Source organism: Choristoneura fumiferana, chromosome 22 (assembly GCF_025370935.1).
Source record: "Choristoneura fumiferana chromosome 22, NRCan_CFum_1, whole genome shotgun sequence".
NCBI lineage: Eukaryota > Metazoa > Arthropoda > Insecta > Lepidoptera > Tortricidae > Choristoneura > Choristoneura fumiferana.
Genome location: NC_133493.1, coordinates 10,726,937 through 10,749,249, shown reverse-complemented (window position 1 = coordinate 10,749,249; position 22,313 = coordinate 10,726,937). Strand labels below are relative to the sequence as shown.

General features: G+C 38.0%; 2 protein-coding genes across 2 annotated transcripts in view; both read right to left on the bottom strand.

Annotated features, from left to right (window-relative positions):
* The window catches only part of SP2353 (EGF like, fibronectin type III and laminin G domains protein pikachurin), a 218,509-nt gene that overhangs the window by 69,505 nt on the left and 126,691 nt on the right, over positions 1–22,313 (bottom strand).
* On the bottom strand, positions 11,316–18,682 carry LOC141440144 (2-amino-3-ketobutyrate coenzyme A ligase, mitochondrial-like). The gene is given in 8 exon segments (XM_074104610.1): positions 11,316–11,358; positions 11,360–11,518; positions 12,034–12,214; positions 12,403–12,610; positions 13,045–13,146; positions 14,189–14,254; positions 15,084–15,250; positions 18,644–18,682. Coding segments are annotated over 8 exon segments (957 nt in total). The 5' UTR covers positions 18,675–18,682.

The following is a 22,313-nucleotide window of genomic DNA, read 5'->3' as shown; positions in this document are numbered from 1 at the left end:
TGACTAAGAGCGATTTACATTTCCCATAATTTATTGAATCAGACGGTACATTGCGGAGGTCCATATTTATAAACTATGAACCACATGCATGACGAATAATTTTGTTGCTTGCTTTAGGTACTTCTATTCGGATTTCAACTACTGTGTCAGCGACGAGCACAGAAACGTCTACGTTATCTAGTGTTCTATAAAGAGCCATTGTTTTGTATTATACATTTCATTAAGGAAACGTTGTATAATAACACATCTTTCAAAAAAATTAGTACTAAAACTAATGTCAAACTAAAATGAAAAAGCAGCACTAAATTTAAATAAAGCCATCGATAGTGCTTGTGCCGATAGTACGCCTAGTCAAATGAAAGTCGTAGCTAAGGTAATTCTAGATAGTGTTTGAGATAGTAATGCTCGATAGATTACAACTTTTGATCACCTCTACTGTTAATGGCATAAACTTAAAGGTAGTAAATATACTGATACAGTGACCAGTACCACTACCATGAGTTTACAGTGACCGTACTCGATAGCGACGGCGTAAATTATTTGTATGGAGAATTGTACAGCGCCTCTACAAATAATTTATGCCGTCGCTATCGAGTACGGTCACTGTAAACTCATGGTAGTGGTACAGCACTTGGACGTTTACCTTAAATAATATTTATAGGCATCAAACGGAAAATAAAACACGTAAAAACATGATGATTATTAGATAAGTACGGTCACCATGGAACCATTTCACAGTAAACGTCATAGTGACATCGTATTAATTAACAAGGAAAGTCGTAATGACTTTTCCTTTGAAAAGGTTCCATGGTGGCATATGAATTAAATTCCTTGACTGTACTTAGTACCTATAATATTACGCTAAGCGCGCATTAAGCCGCTACAGTAGGTACTTTTATTTCATTATGGTGCGGGTGACACCTGTCAACATCACAAGACTAGAGAGTCAAAGTGTCGACACTTGAGTCGATAAAACGAATAATTTAAAATCTTTATCATAATTAATGTCATCGTTAATCCGATTATTACGCTAATTTTGATGAAAATATTAGTGAAATTCTAGGTTGCCACTTAAGTATGGCTAAACGGAGTTTTACTAAGAATATTCGTTACTTGCCAATGAATAAGTACCGATATAATTCAAGATATAGTAGGTCCCATCACTAAAGGAGCCTCTGGTATTTACATTACATGCATATTACGTTTCTTCACTTAATTGTGCTTTGAATTGAATTAATTGATTATAAAAATCTGATAGCTTAAATTTATTTCGTATAACATAGTTCTTTATGTTCATATATTTTACGCCAGTCATATTCAGCCTACAACTGAAATATACTTCCATATATTTAGACCGCAGCAACTTTTTTTGAGTAAAACGAAACGTGCATCAAGTGTCACCCGCACCATGCTAGAATGAAAGCACTGTAGTTCACGGTAGATGCAACGGAAGCAACTGGCGTTCTATGGGGGAAACATTAAACCTATGTCCAACAGTAGACGTCCTACGACTGATAGTTATGATGATGATGATGAATAGAACCAGTACCACTACCATGAGTTTACAGTGACAGTACTCGATAGCGACGGCGTAAATTATTTGTATGGAGAATTATACAGCGCCTTTACAAATAATTTACGCCGTCGCTATCGAGTACGGTCACTGTAAACTCATGGTAGTGGTACAGCTTCATTTGAAACTGCAGCACAGGCGCTCCCGTTGGAAAGGCCTTCCATAAATGTTTTAATAAATGCCTTTGATGTCCGCTCGACTGCTTGCAATATGGTTGCATCGTTCTATCTCACCGAGCGTGGCTACAAGCTTTTGTAACAATTATCGATTGACAATATTGACATCAAACATTACCTACATCTTTACACCCAATTGCCAATGCTAACGAAGTAGCTTATGAGTTAGGCAAAATAAGATGAAAATACCAATTTAAAAAAAAACTAAAATACCTACTGACAAAAATAAACACAATGGCGTTGTAATATTTAGCAAGTAACAAAAAATCACGGATTAATATCGACTAAGTAGTTAACAACAAAAATGATTTGGGTTCATTAGTTATTAATTAATCATTGAAACACTGATAACTTGCCATGTAATTATCATTCAATTCATATTGTTTTAGCTATGAACGATACAAATTTTATTTAGTTACTGCTGAAGATTGGTCAGAGGAAGTGAGTGTACAAAATACAAGATAAAAATTAAGACATCGAAACATATCTCAATTCTAAAGTAAACAATCATAAAATCCACAAAGTCGTCAGTCCGTCTTGCATAGAATAGAAGAATAGCTTATCAAAACCCGTATCAAAAGCAATTATTGAGAAGCAATAAGACATGTCGGAAACACCAATTGAATTTTCAAACAAAACGACGTTTTCTACTACATCTAACTTCTCCTTTAGTGATGCAAACTATACAGACTTTGACGACATACTTTATGAGATTACCTTTTATTGTTGGGACGTTGCCACCTTTTTCTGCTTCACAACCGTGGTCTTTGGAGCGGTGTCGTGGACTCTTCTCCCAAAATGGAGACAGTTTAGGAACTACGTGTTCATCAATGCTTCCTTAGCCAGCGGAACGTTCCTCATCTTAAACAGCGGATACATCGAAACAGATAGTTTTTTAGATTTCATTTCTAATATGTGTGATAACGCATTTCCGTTTTGGCTTGTGCTGGCTGCGTATTCGTTCTACATGAACGTGGTAAAAATATTCAGTTACCATCCAGATCATGTCTATTTGTACGCTAACGTTTTTGCTTGGGCTATGCCCGCGTTGATCTGTATCTGCAATAATTTGCTCGACGAAGATTACGCTGGGTACGTGCTAATTGAATACACAGAAGCAGTTTCAAGCATTCTAAACCTCTTGATATACTTAAGGGTTTTGTATGTTCTGAAGGCATCAGGAAATATTCGGAGCAGTTTCACAGTCTCTAGTTGGCAGAGATTGCGCATAGCAACGGTTATATTTGTGACAAGTGGAGTGGCGATATTTATACCTCTTTTAATTTTAGACAGAATAAAGTTAAAGCCTGAACTGTGGTCGCTGCCGACTTTTGTGTTTTTAATACAACTGTGTCTGATGCAGGTGATGTTTTTAATGTTGAAGTATCACTGGACGTTGTGGAAGGAATTCTTGTACAAGCGGTTTCGGAGGAACCACTCGATACGAACAACGATCGACACAAGAAACAATGACACTTATCAAGGAGAAGAATTTATGCCAAGATATTTACCCAAAAAGGTTTAATAATAGCGAACGACTCAGAGACGTGGATATTTTTAATTGTACGTGTGCATTTCTGAAAAAAGCATTCAAATAAACCTTGGAGAGTACATCGTAGGATAACACTCGCAATAGTGATAAGGATAGGTGTACTATAATAAAGCAATTTTGTGTGTTTGTCACGTTTTCTTATACGAATCATTAAGGAAACTATAGGTCTGTTTGTATTTCTTTGTCTACAAATTCATGTTTATATATGACTGTTTGTTTCTCAATAAATATAATAAAATAAAAAGGAGTTTCCGGTTTAAAGGCGAATTTTATTGTTTATAATAATGAAGTCTGTTGAAGTCGGTTGAACGCCGGTTTAGGGGACCTAACCCAACCCAAGAGCTGGCGCGTACATAGCTCAGCGGAACGTACTTGCGGTCCAATGGGGTAAAAGTGATTTTCCACGACGTGACGAGACGAGACGAGAATTGAAATTTGTATGGCGGCTCGCGGCGGTGCGTGAGAATGCATACAAATCTCAATTCTCGTCTCGCCTCGTCTCGTCTCGCCCTCTCGCCTCGCCCATCATGGGAACGGCTCGCGGCGGGTGCGTGAGAATGCATACAAATCTCAATTCTCGTCTCGCCTCGTCTCGTCTCGCCCTCTCGCCTCGCCCATCATGGGAACCCTGCCACAGGCAGATAGATCTTTTAGAGGGGGTATTCTTTTTATACTTTTATTGTCATAGAAAGTTATATTATAAATTATATAATTATATTTGGTTAAGATTATATTAGGTAAGTTCTTTTTTGTTTTTGTAACTATGTGTGTAAACTCTTAATTATTGTACAAAATAATGTGAATACCTAAAGCAATCTTAAAAAAAGAATTGAATAGATTATAATAAAATGTTTTATAAACAAGTGTTTTATTGTAAGATTTTTTCATAGGGCAATAAATGTTTTTATTTCTTCCTTCATAAAACTGTAATTCCATACTGAAAAATTACGTTTTTTGACGTAGTAAAATCACCTGACTATTGTCCAAGCATGTTATTCCTTCAATAGGGGATAATTGGAGGGCCTTGAAGTTGGCAACATTTGCCTCCCGCGCTTCACAAGGCGACGGTGGCGCCGTGAGTGAAAAAGGAACTACTGTTCTTGCGGCGGATCGGTCGGACGGCGTGTGTTCCAAGTCACTCTTCGTTAATAAAAACATTATAACGATTTAAGTTAAGATTGTGATGTGTGGTGTAGTGATACTACATAACAATTACACAAAACAAGCCCAAACATCGACAAGAACTCGGCCCGGGCCACGGCGGCGGCTCCACTCGGCGGCGGCATCATCAAGACCACGCGGGTTCCATCAATTCAAGGTAAATTGTCCCTTATCGTGTTATAGCATGCTTGGACTCCTTCCCCTGAAACTGTATGTAATAATTCGAGCTATCGAAGAAGAGTATGTCGGTTAACATACTTTTTGGTCCATCGAGTCGTAAACGGTTACGTGTGTAGGTACCTACCGGTAGGAATCTTAGTAGGAATTTTGTTTGTTCGGTTCTAATAATCTTATACCTCGGTTTCGGTTATATTCTAAATAATAAGCAGACATTTAAGTAACTAAATTCGGCTTTACGGTTAACAATTCGGCGAAAACAATTAGGTTAGGTACATTTATTACGCGTGTCTATTGTTGTGCGTAAATTTTATACCTAATCTAGGCTTGTAAAAACTTGTTTCGGAATGCTACGTAGGTAGGTAAAAATAAAATTTTGGTTCAGTGGTTTTTTGGTTAGTTTAGGTACATACCTACTTCGTATTGTTGCGTATTAGCAGATTTCTAAGAAAAACAAAATGGCGAAAGCCAGTGAAGTAAAGTTTAAAATCGAATGCGAATGGTTTGAACATTCAAGTAGTATGAGTAAATCAAGTGAATACTCATCCGGTGTTATATCGGTTCGGCTCAGGAAACTAGAGGATCATTACGAAAAATTATCGGCGGCATACGAGAACCTGTTAAATATCGTCACGGACGAAAACATAACGACTGGCTATGATGCTCGTTTTAAAACTGCCACTATTCAGTATAACGAGTTAGATGCAATAGCAGCGAAATTCCCGAATTCGGACGGCTCCTATCCGACAACGGAAAGTGCAACACATTCTCGCCTGCCTGTGTTGGACTTGGATAACTTTGAAGGAAATGTATTCGAATGGTTCAGCTTCATTAGTTTATATAATTCTCTAGTCCTCTCTAGAAAAGATTTGTCAAAAACGGAAAAATACCATTACCTATTTTCACATGTCCATAAAGAACCCCGCACTCTAATACAACATTTACCTATGACAAATGAATCATTAGATATCGCGCTAGATATATTAAAGTCACGGTACGAGAACAAAAGAATGATTATTGACAGGCATCTTTCACGCTTGATTAATTTACCTAATGTGTCAAACAGCCAAAACCTCCGAGTAGGCATGTTAAACCCACTGTTGGAGTCAGTAAGGTCTCTTAAAAATCTAGGGCTTACGATAGACGACTATTTTCTATTATACATGTGTTTGTGTAAGTTGCCTAACGATTTGAAAACACGCTTTGAACAAAGACACGGTGGCGTTAAAAACGACCTCCCTACATTCGATAATTTCATTACGTTCTTACAAAACGAATGCCATTTTATTGATACCAGCAATCATTCGGCATCGGTTGCAATTTCGGCGCCGATTTCGGCAAACTTCGGTCAACCTCGCAAGACGAACTTCATACCGCGCGAACCAAATAGGTCGTTCGACAAAACCGGGTGCGCGTTTTGCAATAGTCAATCCCATAAAATTATGGACTGCTATAAATTTCAGGATATGTCACGTGATGACAGGCGTGGACTGATTAAATCTAAAAATTTGTGTTTTAGATGTTTCGGTAACCATTCGGCTATTTCTTGCAAACGGAATGTACCCTGTATGTACTGTAATAATACTGGTCATAATAAAATGATCTGTACATTTGCTACACGCAAAGAAAACACCTACGTCAAGGGTGGCGGCAAAGTCGATTCGACTTATTATAAAAAACCAAACCATGTGTCGGTCGGCGTAGTCGATAGTGAATGTGATCGACAAAGTAATAACTATTATAACTATGATGTCAATCGGAACGAAAATCGTTGCACTCGTTACGAGCGAACGCACAGCAGCGACCGAGCGGGGCCCGCGCAGTATGACAACAAACATGGCGGCAGGCCGAGCCGCGCCGCTTCGCGCGAAAAAAGTCAACATCGTTCAGTGTCGCCACCTGGTGTGCGACGCTCGCCTCACGCTCAATAGCAATTACAGCAAAAGAATAGTAATGTCGCTTCATTAAGTACACCTAAAGTTTTAGAAAATGTTTTGTTGCCTACGGTGATTGTTTATGTGCGGTCAACGTGCGGTGATTATGTTCCCGCTCGCGCTTTATTAGATTCGGGCTCGCAAATCACTATCATACGAAATGATTTTGCGAATTCTCTTAGCTTGAAGCGGCATAACTGTTCTATACCTATTGTCGGTGTCGGCGGCAATAGTACAAAATTGAGCGACAAAATGGTAATTATTAATTTCAAGTCAAAACCTGACTCGAATTCGGTTCTCACGGTTTCGGCGGTGGTTATGACGACTCCTACATCCTATAATGCTAGGCGGTTTACGTCATCTTATGAATGCAAGTTATCGGACACTAACTTTGCACATTTGTCAAAAATAGACATAATTTTCGGATGTGACATTTTGGGCGAGATTTTAAATAACGAAAAAATAAACTTACGGTCGGAGCCGGACGGTCCGTACGTTTTGGACACTATTTGTGATTACGCTTTATTCGGCCCGGTATCTAACAATAATTCGGTTTCGGTATCTAATAACAATTCGGTTTCGGTATCTAATAACAATTCGGTTTCGGTATCTAATAACAATTCGGTTTCGGTATCTAATAACAATTCGGTTTCGGTATCTGATAACAATTCGGTTTCGGTATCTGAAAACAATTCTGTTTCGGTATCTGACAACAATTCGGTTTCGGTTTCAAACTCGTTAGATAAGAGTTCGTTTTTAAATAATACAGATATATCTCGCATTTCGGATGATAAGCTTGCGGTTTCAATGAAAAATACGGTTACGGATATGACAATTTTTTCGGGAAGTTCACTAATAGAAACAGTGGAACGGTTTTGGGCTTCGGAAGAGCCTCCTTCGGTCAAAATTATTAAGGATCCACTAGATGTGGATTGCGAAAACTTGTTCGTAGAAACAACTATTCGCGGTTCGGACGGAAAATACATGGTGCGGTTACCAATTATACCTACACATTCTCGACTGGGAGATTCTCGGCAAATGGCTTATCGACGGTTACTGGCGTTGGAAAGACGTTTTCAGTTACAACCGGAATTTAAAAATACATATTGTAAATTTATGAATGAATACATTGATCTCGGACATATGCAAAAGTCGAAATTTCGGAATTACAACGATGAACATTATTTCTTAGCACATCACGGCGTCTTTAAAACATCTGGAGATACTTCAAAAATTAGGGTTGTCTTTGACGGCAGCGGAAAAACATCTAACGGTGTCGCTTTGAATGACTGTCTGTATGCTGGTGAAAGGCTGCAGAATGATATTAGTAAAATTATATTGAATTTTCGGTACCCGGTTTTTGTATTTATAACAGACATTCGTATGATGTTTAGACAAACTTGGATTCATCCAGACGATCGGCAATACCAGTTAATTCTGTGGAGAGAGAATAATTCGGAACCCGTTACTGTTTATGAATTAACTACTAATACTTACGGACTCAAATCTAGTCCGTTTGTAGCAAATCGGTGTTTACTTCAATTAGCTGAAGACGAAGGTGACAAGTTCCCTAGGGCTGCGAAATTAATACGTCACAACTGTTACGTAGACGATCTAAACGGCGGGGCAGATACTCTAGAGGAAGCTATTGAAATTAGGGACGAAGTAATAAGCTTAATGCAGACGGCAAATTACGAATTGCGCAAATGGTCATCTAATGATCCCAGAATTCTACAGGGGGTACCCAAGGAATATTGTGAAATGCCCGCTAATTTTGATAAAGATGATAAATTCGGTTGCATTAAAGTATTAGGCCTACAATGGGACCCTACATCTGATACCTTTACTTACACTGTAAACTTGCCTTTGGAAAAATGTATTACTCGTCGAGTTATTTTAGCGTCCACAGCTAAATTGTTTGATCCTCTCGGATGGATCTGTCCGGTAGTATTTCGGGCAAAACTACTACTTCAGAGTTTGCTTAGCAGTGGTGATGGTAAACCTATTGAATGGGACTCCCCTGCTCCGGATGATCTCGTTCACAGATGGCGAGAATTTCTTTCGGACATACCCAACTTATCAAAACTTTCAATACCACGTTGTATCAAATCGGAGACTAATAAAAATAACAAATATTCCTTACACGGTTTTTGTGACGGATCGACATCGGGTTTTGGTGCAGTAGTATATTTACGAACTGAAGACGAGCACAATAAAGTAACTATTCGAATTTTAATGGCCAAATCCCGCGTTGCTCCGTTAAAGAAAAAATGTACTATACCTCATCTGGAAATGGAAGGTGCTTGCCTTTTGGTAACACTAATTAATCATGTTTATGATACCTTAGTTAATGATTTGTCAATGATAATAAATAATGTCTACGGATGGTGCGACAGCACTATTGTTTTGGCATGGATTAAAACTCCTCCACATAAACTTAAAGTTTTTGAAGGGAATCGAGTTTCAAGAATTATTTCTTCGGTAGCACCAATTACGTGGAGACATGTACCTACGGAACAAAATTGCGCAGATGCTGCATCTCGCGGTACTTCGGCTGCGGAATTATTAAATCACCCGCTGTGGTGGCATCCAGATTGGTTATGTCTCTCTCCTAAGACCTGGCCTCATTCTGGTCCAGAGTTTCCTGACACGTTACTTCCGGGTGTAAAAACTAAATTGACAGCAAATGTAACAGTCTCGGATAGACAGTCGGATTTGAATCTTAATCTAATTGACAGATATAGTTCATATGAAAAATTAATAAACGTCACTGCTTTCATCTTACGGTTTATTCACAATTGTAAAAATCCATCTTCGCGGAACTTAGATAAAAACCCTCAGTAATTGAACGTAGAAATGCTATAAAACAATTAATTTATTTGGAACAAGAAAATGCCTTTAGTGAGGAGATGGAAGCTCTTCAAGCAAATTTAAAAATCAAGTCAAGCCTTAAGAAACTTAACTTATTTCTGGACTCGGACAATTTGATTAGAGTAGGTGGTAGAATCAAATATTCTGACTTGCCTTACAATGCGAAACATCCCATTTTGCTCCCGGGAAGGGTAAGCTTATACAGCTACTCGTCGAACAATTTCATAAAACCTACTGTCATGTTGGTGCAAACGCATTAGCAGCAATTCTATCACGAAATTATTGGATTCTATCGGTAAGACGTTTAACACGTACGGTCACGTTTAAATGCGTGCAATGTTATAAAACACGGCCACAATTAGTACAGCCCTTTATGTCAGATCTACCACGCGATCGGGTAAGAGAATTAAGACCGTTTCAGAGCGTAGGGACAGACTTCGCAGGTCCATTTTATATAAAGTCCAGCTCTCTTAGAAACGCACGGATTGAGAAATGTTATCTCTGCGTCTTTGTATGTCTGGTAACCAAAGCGGTACATCTAGAAGTCGTTTCTGGATTATCGGTAGAAGCATTCGTTGATACGTTTACTAGATTTGTATCAAGGCGTGGATTGCCTTCTCTTGTGAGATCAGATTGCGGGACTAATTTCACCGGAACAGATAAATATTTAAAAGAATTGTATGTATATATACGTGATAACAGCTCGGATATTAGCAGAGAACTAGCTAAGTCTAATGTCACTTGGTTATTTAACCCGCCAAGCAGTCCAAATATGGGCGGATTATTTGAGGCCGCGGTTAAAACTTCGAAAATGCACATGACGCGAGTTCTCGGTGAACAAAAATTGACTTTTGAGCAGCTTACTACTTTCTTCACTCGGGTAGAAGCGGTCATGAATTCGAGACCTTTAACTCCATTAAGTTCTGATCCCAATGACTTAGAAGTGTTAACACCGGGACATTTTCTTATCGGTGAGCCGCTAGTTTCCCTGCCAGAGTATAACTATGATGACGTTAAAATTAGTAAACTCAATAGATTTCAACTACTTCAACGGCTGTCGCAACATTTTTGGATAAGATGGCGAAATGAGTATTTACATACCTTACAATCACGGCACAAGTGGAATGATCATACCACCCCTCCAAAGGTTAATGATTTAGTATTGATTAAAGAAGACAATAGTCCTCCTTTAGACTGGAAACGGGGTAGAATAATAAGTTTGATGCCGGGTAAAGACGGGATTGTACGAGTAGTTAAGGTGCGAACTCAAAAGAGTACCTTAATCAGACCCGTGTCTAAACTTAGCAAACTTCCCCTTGATGATTAGGTCAACCAAGCTATACCTTGGTTCGGGGGGGAGTGTATGTCCAAGCATGTTATTCCTTCAATAGGGGATAATTGGAGGGCCTTGAAGTTGGCAACATTTGCCTCCCGCGCTTCACAAGGCGACGGTGGCGCCGTGAGTGAAAAAGGAACTACTGTTCTTGCGGCGGATCGGTCGGACGGCGTGTGTTCCAAGTCACTCTTCGTTAATAAAAACATTATAACGATTTAAGTTAAGATTGTGATGTGTGGTGTAGTGATACTACATAACAATTACACAAAACAAGCCCAAACATCCACAAGAACTCGGCCCGGGCCACGGCGGCGGCTCCACTCGGCGGCGGCATCATCAAGACCACGCGGGTTCCATCAATCAAGGTAAATTGTCCCTTATCGTGTTATACCATGCTTGGACTCCTTCCCCTGAAACTGTATGTCATAATAATTCGAGCTATCGAAGAAGAGTATGTCGGTTAACACAGGACTAGTGTATTACATTTCAGTGTCTAGAGGGCTAAATCTTTATAGAACATTGAAGAAAGATCGTATTAATTCTTTACCTTCAAGGAAGCAGCCACTACAGGTGGCGGGCGCATTAGAGAACAGATACGGGCGCGAGACATTCCGGAGCAGGGTGATAAGTTCTTTGGGCCCCGTGGTGTACCCTCCTGCCGAGCCACTTACAGCCTTGCCCAACGTTGAGCAAATGATGTCGGCTGCGCCCATTACGCCGCAGTATTCTTCGGTACCCCTGGAATAAGAGGTAAAGATTCACTAATCGTGCCTAAATAATAAATCACATGTACTTAACAGTAATGATTTAGGGTAGCGCTGGCTTCTCCCTTATACTCGTATAGCTTCTCCCTTGGATTCAGCGATGTTATCTTTAGTCGAGGATCTGAGTCTTATTTTTGAGATATTGAACTTTGAAGTGAAAAAGTCGGGGTTTTCCAACTTTTAGTTGGTTAGGTTAGTCTCTACCATTTGTTGACGCAGAGCGACTACTCCGTTTTATAAGGGCCAGCTCTATAAATTGTGTCTTGAAAAGGTTAGCAATGGTGACCATGGATCGAGAACACGCAGTTCTTCTAAGACAGCCCCTTTTGAGTTGAAGCCACAAGATTCAGATATGATAATTTCGAGAGCAGCAGTGGAGCGAGGAAAGCGTGCAACCCTTTCCCGTCTTTGCTGGAGAGACTATATTCAGCTGTTCAGCAGTGGTCGAGCTGTCTGTGCGATTACAGTTATGAAGAATGGTCCACATACCGGCCTGTAGCCCCGAAGAAGCCAGTAGCGTGACTGTCGTCAACGCACAACAGCGCGCGGTATTTGTCGGCCAGTTCACGTAGTCCCGGAAGCGGTGCCACGTTGCCGTCCATGGAGAAAACTCCATCCGTCACTATCAGTTTGATGCGAGCATCGCTGTGTGCTAGCAGGTGCTCTAATTCTGTCAAAATATTCCATGGTTTATATTGTCTTCTTGTTGAGATACCGAATATTTCGTGAAGTTTTGAAAATGGGAGTCGAACATTCTGTGTTGATGATGAACGTGAATTTTTTTGACTTTGACTCTATCTAATGAATTGGAGAAGGTATGTATTGGAGGCTAAAGTCATGTTATTAAAAGAAACCTACCACTTAAGTCCCTGTGTGGATAGCGGTGCTTTTGTGCTTTACAGAGCCGTATTCCGTCAATGATGGAGGCGTGGTTGAGCGCATCAGAAAACACTCCATCTTCTGGCGTCAGCATGGATTCGAATAGCCCAGCGTTAGCATCGAAGCACGAGCCATACAGGATGGCATCCTCCCGACCATGGAATTGCGCCAATCTGTGTTCTAGTTCCTGACAAAATAAAGCAAACATTAGGTGAGTTATTTATTAGATTTCAGTAGACAGTAACGGTCTTATTACAAAGAACGGAAACACATCTCAGACAAACTTAAATGACGGTTTTCCTTGACCGGTTTCTTAAAAGTCCAGTCAAATTTTAAGTACTTATTCACAATAACATTTGGTAGCAAATAAGCTAAACCCATTTAGTACTCTACCGCAGTAAAGTAAGCAACAATCCTGGGAAAGTTTAAAACTTTTTACTAGACAGTGACAAAATAATAAAGGTTTAAGTTTCTTTTAAGCTGACTGTAACTATATACTTACAAAGTGGTTTTTTATTCCTTTCGAACCAGTATGCGAGAGCGACAGGGTGATTGCTTTATGTTCGCGATAAACGCTAGCGTCCTTATTGGATTCCTGCAACGTTCACTACGTCAACTAACCTTGTGTAAAGTTTGAGTTCCGCAAATAAATCTCACGGAACTAAGACCAGCGCCATATTTGCGTAAGCCCTCCCTTGCTGCTTCCACCACTTCGGGATGATTCTGCAAATAAACGAAACAGGGACTAGTCTAAGATCCGAACTTGAAAAGATCTTCACCGGTCTGATAATAGAATGAAATGTATTTTATAATAAATTTAGTATTTTAGAAAATATATTAGAAATGGATTTGCTAAAAAAAATCCTGGACAGGCTATTTTTAATTATTAAAAAAAAATGTTTTTTAATTAATTTTTGTTGCATCATCGAGATAAAAAGACAATTTTACATTAACTTAAAAGTATAATACATATAGAATATGTAGACGTTGGGTTTGCTATTGTTTACTGGACGAACTACTGGGTTGCCAGGTATAAACTTTACCAGTTATTATGTCGATGCCAGTTACTGTCATTTGATTAGTTAGATAACAGAACAAATTGTATATTAACGTAAGCGCTGTTTTATTGTAAACACGTTGATATAGGGTTGTCTGCATTTAATTAAAAAAAATAAAATGAAAAAAAAATTGCCTGTCGAGGATTTTTTAGCAAAATCATTTCTAATATATTTCTAAAATACTAAATTATTATAAAAATACAATTCATTCTATTATCAGACCGGTGAAGATCTTTTCAAGTTCGGATCTTCTACTTGACGCGAATGATTACGAGTAAAAATATTTAAAAAAACAGTAAAAATTCATCATAAACATAGTTGCAGTGAAAAACATTTTGATGCAACCATTTTGGCTGACTGTATTTTTGTTGATTGTAGTACTTGAATTGTCAGCCAAACTTCATATCCGTATCAAATTTCAACTCATTACGACCACTAGAAGTAGGTAAGTACCTAGACAAAATGTTTGATCTTAAAAACGTATAGGTATTTACTGGTATAAATAGATAAACGTATAGATAAACATTGCAAGTTGAAAAAAAAGTAGTAAAAATAACATAATTCACTTCAAAACGATATAGAAAAACAACAAAAACTATCAAGCTACCCTGACGTTACTTAAACTAAGTAATTGACACGTATAATGATACCAATTAACAACACTCCCAAATTAATTGCATTACGTAGGTGGGGACTTTTCTACTTACCGATAATCCTAAATAGTTATTTGCGCAAAAATTCAGGAATTCACCTTCCGCTCCCTTCACCTTCACCTGGAATTAACGTAAATACATTTTATCAAGTCCTCCTATTACCTATACCCTAGCTAGTTCTACATTTTAGGAAACATGAAATAATTGCCCGTAACTAAATGACCAGTTAAGATATCCGATCCACGTGAAATAGAGCGATAATAATTTCATGTTAGTGTTGGACGTTCACGGCTGCAGTACCTATAAATATTTACTTCAGGTGTTTAGTTTTTTTCTGTAAGCATTACTTCTATAATAGAAAACTTGAATGTTTACATTTTCTATACAGAGCGGTCGGCTAGTCGTGATCGACGTTTAAGATAAAACTAGGATTCCTTTTCCGTTTTGTCATTATTTAAGAAAAGTTTAGGCATTTTTCAATTAGAAAAGTACTTGTTTACCGAAAGAGTTAATTGTCCGTTATTCAAAATTGGTTCCTCCGTGGTAAGGTCACGCGACTCTACTGTCAAAGTACTTAATAAGAGTATCATCATCATCATATCAGCCGATAAACGTCCACTGCTGGTCAAAAGAGGCTTCCCCAAAAGAGTTCCACAACGATCGGTCCTGCGCAGCTGCGGCTTCCCGCGGCCAAATGGTTCTCTTGTTACTTTTTACCAGATCGTCGGTCCATCTTGTTGGGAGTTTTCCAGTTCGTGATCGCCACTCTAGATCTTTATTGCCGTTTCACTGTCACAAGTTTGGCAACTCCCAGAGCACACTTTGGGAATCGTTTACGAGAAGTGTGGTTTAATAACATCGCATTACCTGGCAAGTAAAATCATTGTGGCACTCACTGTGAGAACGTTCCACGGTGGGACAGAAAACAAACGATTTCGATTGTTACTACCTTAGTATCCTGGGGTGATGAGATCACTCTCTCATGTTTGAAGGTCTTGGCTCGCTTGATGTCCTGTAGACGATCTTCGAGAACTTCCCTCAGTCTGGCCACGCCTGCTCGCTCGGCCCCTTTCAGCTCGTGTAACTGCCGAACTTGGTTGCCATTTGTTGTGAATACTGTGGACATCCGAATTAAATTTAAAATGTACTAGGGTATAAAACTATGATAGATGCCCAAAGAGTATATAAGGTGCCCCGATCGTATTTACTCTAATTTCGCGAATGAATGAAGACACTTTGTTACATAAGCAGAGCCAGATTTATAAATTTGCCGCCAGTATAGGTGAAAAAATTAAGAAAATACCCTTGTTGGTAGTACCTAGTGTTAATATGGAGCTTAAGTGATTCTTCGAATTGGAATGTCAGTTTGTTTATACGGACACGTTACTACTATATACATAGAACAGGTCATTTTTTTTACTTAAGTTTTTCACCTATAGGATATTAAATTTTTGCCGCCCCTAGTGACCTCTGTGCCCTTAGTGTAATTTTCGGTCACAAAATACGTCTCGATCGCGTTCGCGTTAAAAACTCAATTTTATGGAAAATGAAATCGCAAACGTTCCGCTAGAGGCGTTCATTTCGTGTTTCCATATAAATTGAGATTTTAACGCGAACACGATCGAGGGACGTTATTTTGTACCGAAAACTTATACTAGGGCACTATATTCGATACCCCTATTTACTCGTAATTAATTACATTATTTTTTCCATCACGGAAATCGCGAACTTTAATATTTGTGCTCTATCGCGTTCATTACATAGCTTTTCCTGTTATTAGCATGTCATTTATGAACTACTAGGAATCATTTCTTGTGCCAATTTATAGATTATTTTATAAATATAAACCCGCAATTTAGTGAAATTATACGAAAACAGTTTTTGCCGACGCTCTACTCCAATCAATCGCGATCGTTCTGTGGATCGCTGCTGTTGATCTAGTCAATTCTTACTAACGAATAGTTGTTTATGCAGCAATGTGACTATGTAAAATACCAAAGTCTACTCATTAGTTACTCCCTTCTAGCTAGAGTCTAGCAAATATAAAGTCATTCATCATCATGTCAGCCGAAAAACGTCCACTGTGGACATAGGCCTCCCCCAAGTCTCCACTCGGACCTGTCTTGACTTGTGCTTCCGCATCCACGCATCCCGCGATCTTACCGTCGTCGCTCTTCTATATAAATACCTAAAAATATAAGTACCTACCTAAAGCAAATTACAAATCCAGGGCACAGCACTTTACGATAAATTACGCGATCTTCTAACAATTTTTCAATTAAGTAAGTATTATTATAGCTACTGCAAAGGCTCTCAAGGTTAGCTGACACCGTCACGTTAGTTGTACGTCAATGAGCCTCTAATATGTTACATTGTCGTGTTTGGCAACGGGTGTGAAAATATGCGAAGTGAAGCCTCATTCATTTCCATTGAGCTACCGAAGCGATGTCGGACCGACGGCAACGTTATTTGATAAGGACCTTTCAGGTAAACGTCTGAGTGCTCGCTCGACACCCTAATGCCCAATAGACGACACCATGGTTCATCTCTATTGCTAATGACATAAGATTAAAGATGCCATCTATTGGAACCTTATGTTTAAATCACCTTGTGCTCGGGAGGATTTAAATGTTAATTAAAAGTTGCAAGATAAGATAACTATAGAGGTGTATATACGTATGTATGTAAACTCTTTATTGTACAAAAGAAAACGAACAAAATACAATTGTATAAGTAGAGTTATTCACGATGACGCGTGCCGTGGTTCTTATTACAATGTCATTAATGTCTAATTTTGTCAAAATCGCGCGTCTTCGTGGATGGCACTAGGTATACAGGTAATGCCATAATGTAGTTCGTAAAACCTGAATTATTTAATTTTTCTCAAAAATGGTATGAAATATTTTCATTACGTTATCAAAAACTTCGTAGTATGCGAATTCTATGTAGAGTAGGTAGAGCCGAGTATTTCCAGTATCGCTGCGATGGAATCTTGACTAGACTAGGTACTAAATCTGAATAATTAAGTAGTACAACCAAAATTATTATAATTTGGTACTATTTTGTAATAAAATAAATCATACATAGGTAATGCATCATAAAATATTCCTTATCTGCTTACTGCTATACGCTATCAAGTGCAACTAACAATAAAGCGGGTAGTATTTAAAGAGCCAACCAACAAATTAATTTCCATCCCATTGTTTAAATCGAACTTACTCAGTACCTTATATGCGCTGTTTCTTTAGGGTTCCGTAGTAGTTAGTAGTCCGAACTCTTGTATATTTTTTCTTTAATATTTTTCTAGTATTTTTTTATCTAAATCTTAATAGGTACATCGTTAGAAAGGTCATGTAAAAACATTGTAGGTTCACTATGTTTACTAAGACCATTTTTCGGTTTAGGGACCGTTTGCAAAATAATAAGCTTAAAGTGCTAATTTATTGAATCAAAATATAGAACCTATTGTGCCAATATTATATAGAAAAAAAAGCATACTGCTGCGTGGACCCAAATACTCGAAATGTATAGCTCTAATAATTTAACCTAATTTTAAAAGGTCCAACTATGTACCCGTGCCCATTGTAAAAAATATTGTAATGGATATAGTATAGAAATATACTCAATATATTTTTAAACCTATTTATTTTTTAGGTGGTTTGTAAGGGTAAATACCTAATTTTTACTTGTACTGTACTGGGACGTAATGTTGATGATAATACAATAATATGGTCCCATCGAGACCTGATCTAATGATGTAGCCGGAATCTAGATACTGAATTTCCAAAACAGAATAACGTAGATAACCTAACCGTGTTTGGGCTTACTAAAATGGTTTTGAGTGTCTTTAATATGTAATTCTAAATTAAGCTAACGCTTACTTTGGGGCTACATCAACGGGTTTTTATGAGTAAACAATAAAAATATCTCCGCTCTTGTTTTCATGTGCACAAAGTCGTGTTTTTTTAAATAATTGTATTTATATAATTTTAACTTACATAAAATTTGACGTCACAATACCTAATCGTTAATGTCATAAACTGAGAGCACTTTCTTGATCGACTTATGCATCACTGACCTAACTACCTAAGTGCGATTTTTTTTCTATACTGTACTACTTTAATTCCAGCTTTAATCCCGGAAGTTTTAACTGTACAGGTAGTTTTACCGCAATAAAAAACAAACAAACAAACACTTTAAAATAGAGCTTTAGCTGATACTCTAAATAATGAACACTGTGAAAAACCGCACATAAATTCACATATTTTATTACGTTTCCTGTAAAGGATAACGTCTGGTATGTATTAAAACACTAGGTACGTACTTATTGAAAAAGTAGTTATGTCTTCATGTTTGGCCTTCATGACATCATACTTGAACTTAAAAAACACTACTACTAACTACACAAGACTGAAGATTTACTACTACATTCACTATTTTTGATATAATTATGCCCCTAGTTTTTTTTTAAATAATTAAATTATGTAGGAATAGAATTATTGGGATTACCTTTGCGCAGGAGTTGCGAGCGCAGCGCCATAGCGTCGAATGGGGCGCGGCACCGGTGCGCCCGCGCCCGCGCCGCTCGTCTTGTTAGCAGACCAGTCACGCAAGTTTCTGTTTACGTTTAATTTTGTTTTCGTTGCTACACGGCTACGAATTACTTAGTGACTTAACAATGAACGGTTGCCTTTTGTCCTCCGTCTGAGGCGGATCCGTCTGAGATTGATACACAGACGAACATTAGCGTTATCTTTGAGTAGGTAAGTTTAGTACCTACCTACTCTAGTTTGTTATGGCTGCTGCAAGTTGCATTGGCTGCATTGCATGCAAATAACTAAGTAGAAGTAACTCACGTGATCACATGCACAGATGCTGATGCTATAAGTAATAACTTAAAGCTATCAGTATGTCCCTATACTTTTATTTACTATCATTAAACACTGAACGTGAGCACTGAATCATAGGATTCCTACCACAGACGTTTACCCCTATTTATATTAGGTCTATACTTATTTACAAATTTCTTTGTTGAATACTTGTGTCGATAGGTTACGAGTAGTTAATATAATCGATGAAAATAAAAACCGAACAAGAGCGAGTCGGACACGCCAAAATAGGGTTCCGTAGTCATTACGAAAAAATTAAGCAATATTTTTCTAAAGATTTCGTATTTTATACGGAATCTTCCAAGTTTAGATAATTTTTATACCTTAGGCTGCTATTTGCTTTTAAATAACTTACAAATAATTTCAAGCCAACTTAACCGTTATAGTTTTCCTTGTAAGTTTGATATACTTACTATCATCCTGAATTTTTTTAAATTTTTCCACCAACCGGTTTAGATTTTAGAGTGGGACTCTCGATTGTAATGAAAATTTGCACTTTAAAATTGAATATTTAGGTTTAAAGACTTTATTACTCATAAAGAACAATGTTCACTCACTTACAATGAGCTTAAAATTAGACAAATAATATCTTTAGTAAGATTTTCCAGCTAATCGTAACATCTAATTTACCTTAACCTAATATAATCTCTAAGTTTACTTTTAAACATGCCTAATGTATTACCTACACTTTTTAACTTCAACAGGCAGGTCATTATATAGTCGTGCTCCCTCTGATAGAATGTTCCTCTTACCATATCCAGTCCTATTGCAAAACAATCACTAAATCGAAAAATCGTTTTAGCAACCCTTAATGGTTTAAAAGACCTATCCAACGATACCCCACACTACCAGGTTGGATGAGAAAAAAAAAATAGTCCCACTTTACGTCTATGGGAGGTAAGTACGCTTAATAAAAAAAAAATTGAATTTTTATTGTACCATTTTGTCGGCATAGTTCACATAATATATATTCGTGCAAAATTACAGATTTCTAGCATTGATAGTCCCTGAGCAAAGCTGCGGACGGACAGACAGACAGACAGACATGGCGAAACTATAAGGGTTCCGTTTTTGCCATTTTGGCTCCGAAACCCTAAAAGAATAAAATATACCTAGTTAAAATCTTGTTTTACTCTACTGCCACTATAGCTCCGCCGGACTCCCTCACGCCACCATAAATAACCTAAAAACCCTGCAATATAATATCTACCTTCGGGCTATTAACTATTAATGTCAAGCAGAAGCAGTCCGATAATTGCTTTTCAGGTTCAGGTTTGTTGCAGGTTTCCTCACAATGTTTTCCTTCACCGCAAAGCTCGTGGTAAATTTCAAATGTAATTCCGCACATGAATTTCGAAAAACTCAGAGGTGCGAGCCGGGGTTTGAACCCAGGACCCTCTGTTTGAGAGGCGATAGGTCAAACCACTAGGCCACCACGGCTTATTTTAATTTAATTATTTATTACTAGCTGTTGCCCGCGGCTTCGCCCCCGTTGAGTTTTTCTGTATTTCTCATAAAAACCACTTCTCCGGAGCAACGATACCACAACAAAAAAAGAATTAGCGAAATCGGTGCAGTTCCCGATTTTGCACTTAGCAACACATTTAAACGATTCATTTTATTTATAGAGTTATAGTGAACCTATAGGTACTACAACTAAATATTTTGTGAATATTTCAAGCGTCTACCTGTTGCGGTTATTATTATCGAGCTAAAACGAATAAAAAACACGTTTGTAGGGAGCCGAACTTAAATATTTACTTAATTCAGTTTTTAGTATTTATTGTTATAGCGATACGATAATCACGGTTCACGAGATCTAGTGAAAAACAGACGGACATTGTAGTATCGTTCATCAAAGCGGACATTGGAGTCTTATTAATAGGGTCCCATTTTTACCCTTTGGGTACGGAACCCTAAAAAGGGCACTTCACACACGTCTCCATTTCCCAAAAACTACACCCGACCCGCGCGAAGCCGGGGAGCGTCGACATAAATACATTTTTTGGTTAGATTGATAGGTATTTTTATATTCTTAATGTCTTTTGAATGGAACGTCCGATTTGAATAAATAATTCAAAAAGTAATCTACAGGTATTGAAACAGTCTTGAATATGAAATCATTTATTTAGATAAGGATTATAAATAATAATAAATAAATATCATGGGACACTTGACACCAATTGACCTAGTCCCAAACTAACCAAAGCTTGTACTATTGGACACTGGGCAACGGATATAGATAAATACATACTTAAATACATATTAAACATCCAAGACCCGAGAACAAACATTCGTATTATTCATACAAATATCTGCCCCGGCCGGGATTCGAACCCGGGACCTTAAGCTTCGTAGTCAGGTTCTCTAACTACTCGGCCATCCGGTCGTCGATTCTTCGATTAATAGGTATGAATAAAATGGTCTGATCAGATTTTAGTCGGCATTTCTATCAACTTTTTTAGTGTAAAAAAGTAGTGCGGTATCCACGCGGTATCGCAGTTTTTTCTTTAATATTAATATTGTGGATCATTTTTTTGTTCTATCTTTAAGAGTTTCCGCAGCGCATGCGATGAAAGACATTTTATGACTATTTTTTTTCAACTTGGGTTACATTATTGAAGTTTTAGTACGGATCCAGCATTATCCAATTAGAACTATTGCATATTATAAGAATTACTGTACCTACCATTGTGGAATAAGCGTGGAACCTTTTCCCAGTAAATTTATCTCAGTTCAGTCCAATTGAGATTCAGTTTCTTCTTAAACAGTGCTTTGCTAAATCTAGGTAGGTACTATTTATTAATATTTTAATATCTAGTAACTTAATTAATAATAACATGAGTACGAGTAGGTAAGTACTTGTATGAGTCAACGCAATAAAAGTGTTTCGCCGCACGACACGAACTTCGAGTTACTAGTTTCGTAGTAGCCCTGCTGACCCATTCTCTGAGTACCTAGTCTGCAGGGCTACTACGAAACTCGAAGTTCGTGTTGTGCGATCCCTCGACCACTTACCCATACTATTTAATACTAGAGCGATAGGGAAGGTACGATACGAACTTCGAGTTTCGAGTTTCATAGTAGCCCTACTGAGCTTAACAAATTATATGGGACCGATTACTACTGACACGCATTAGATGGCGTTTGCAAGCGTGGTGTGGCATCGGGGGTTAAATAGTATGTTCGCACCTTAAAGCGTAATTTTAGTTTATTAAACTATAATCAGCGGCGCAAAATTTGGCCCACCCTTCATACAAAATTACCGATTCTGTATACATTTGAGGGCC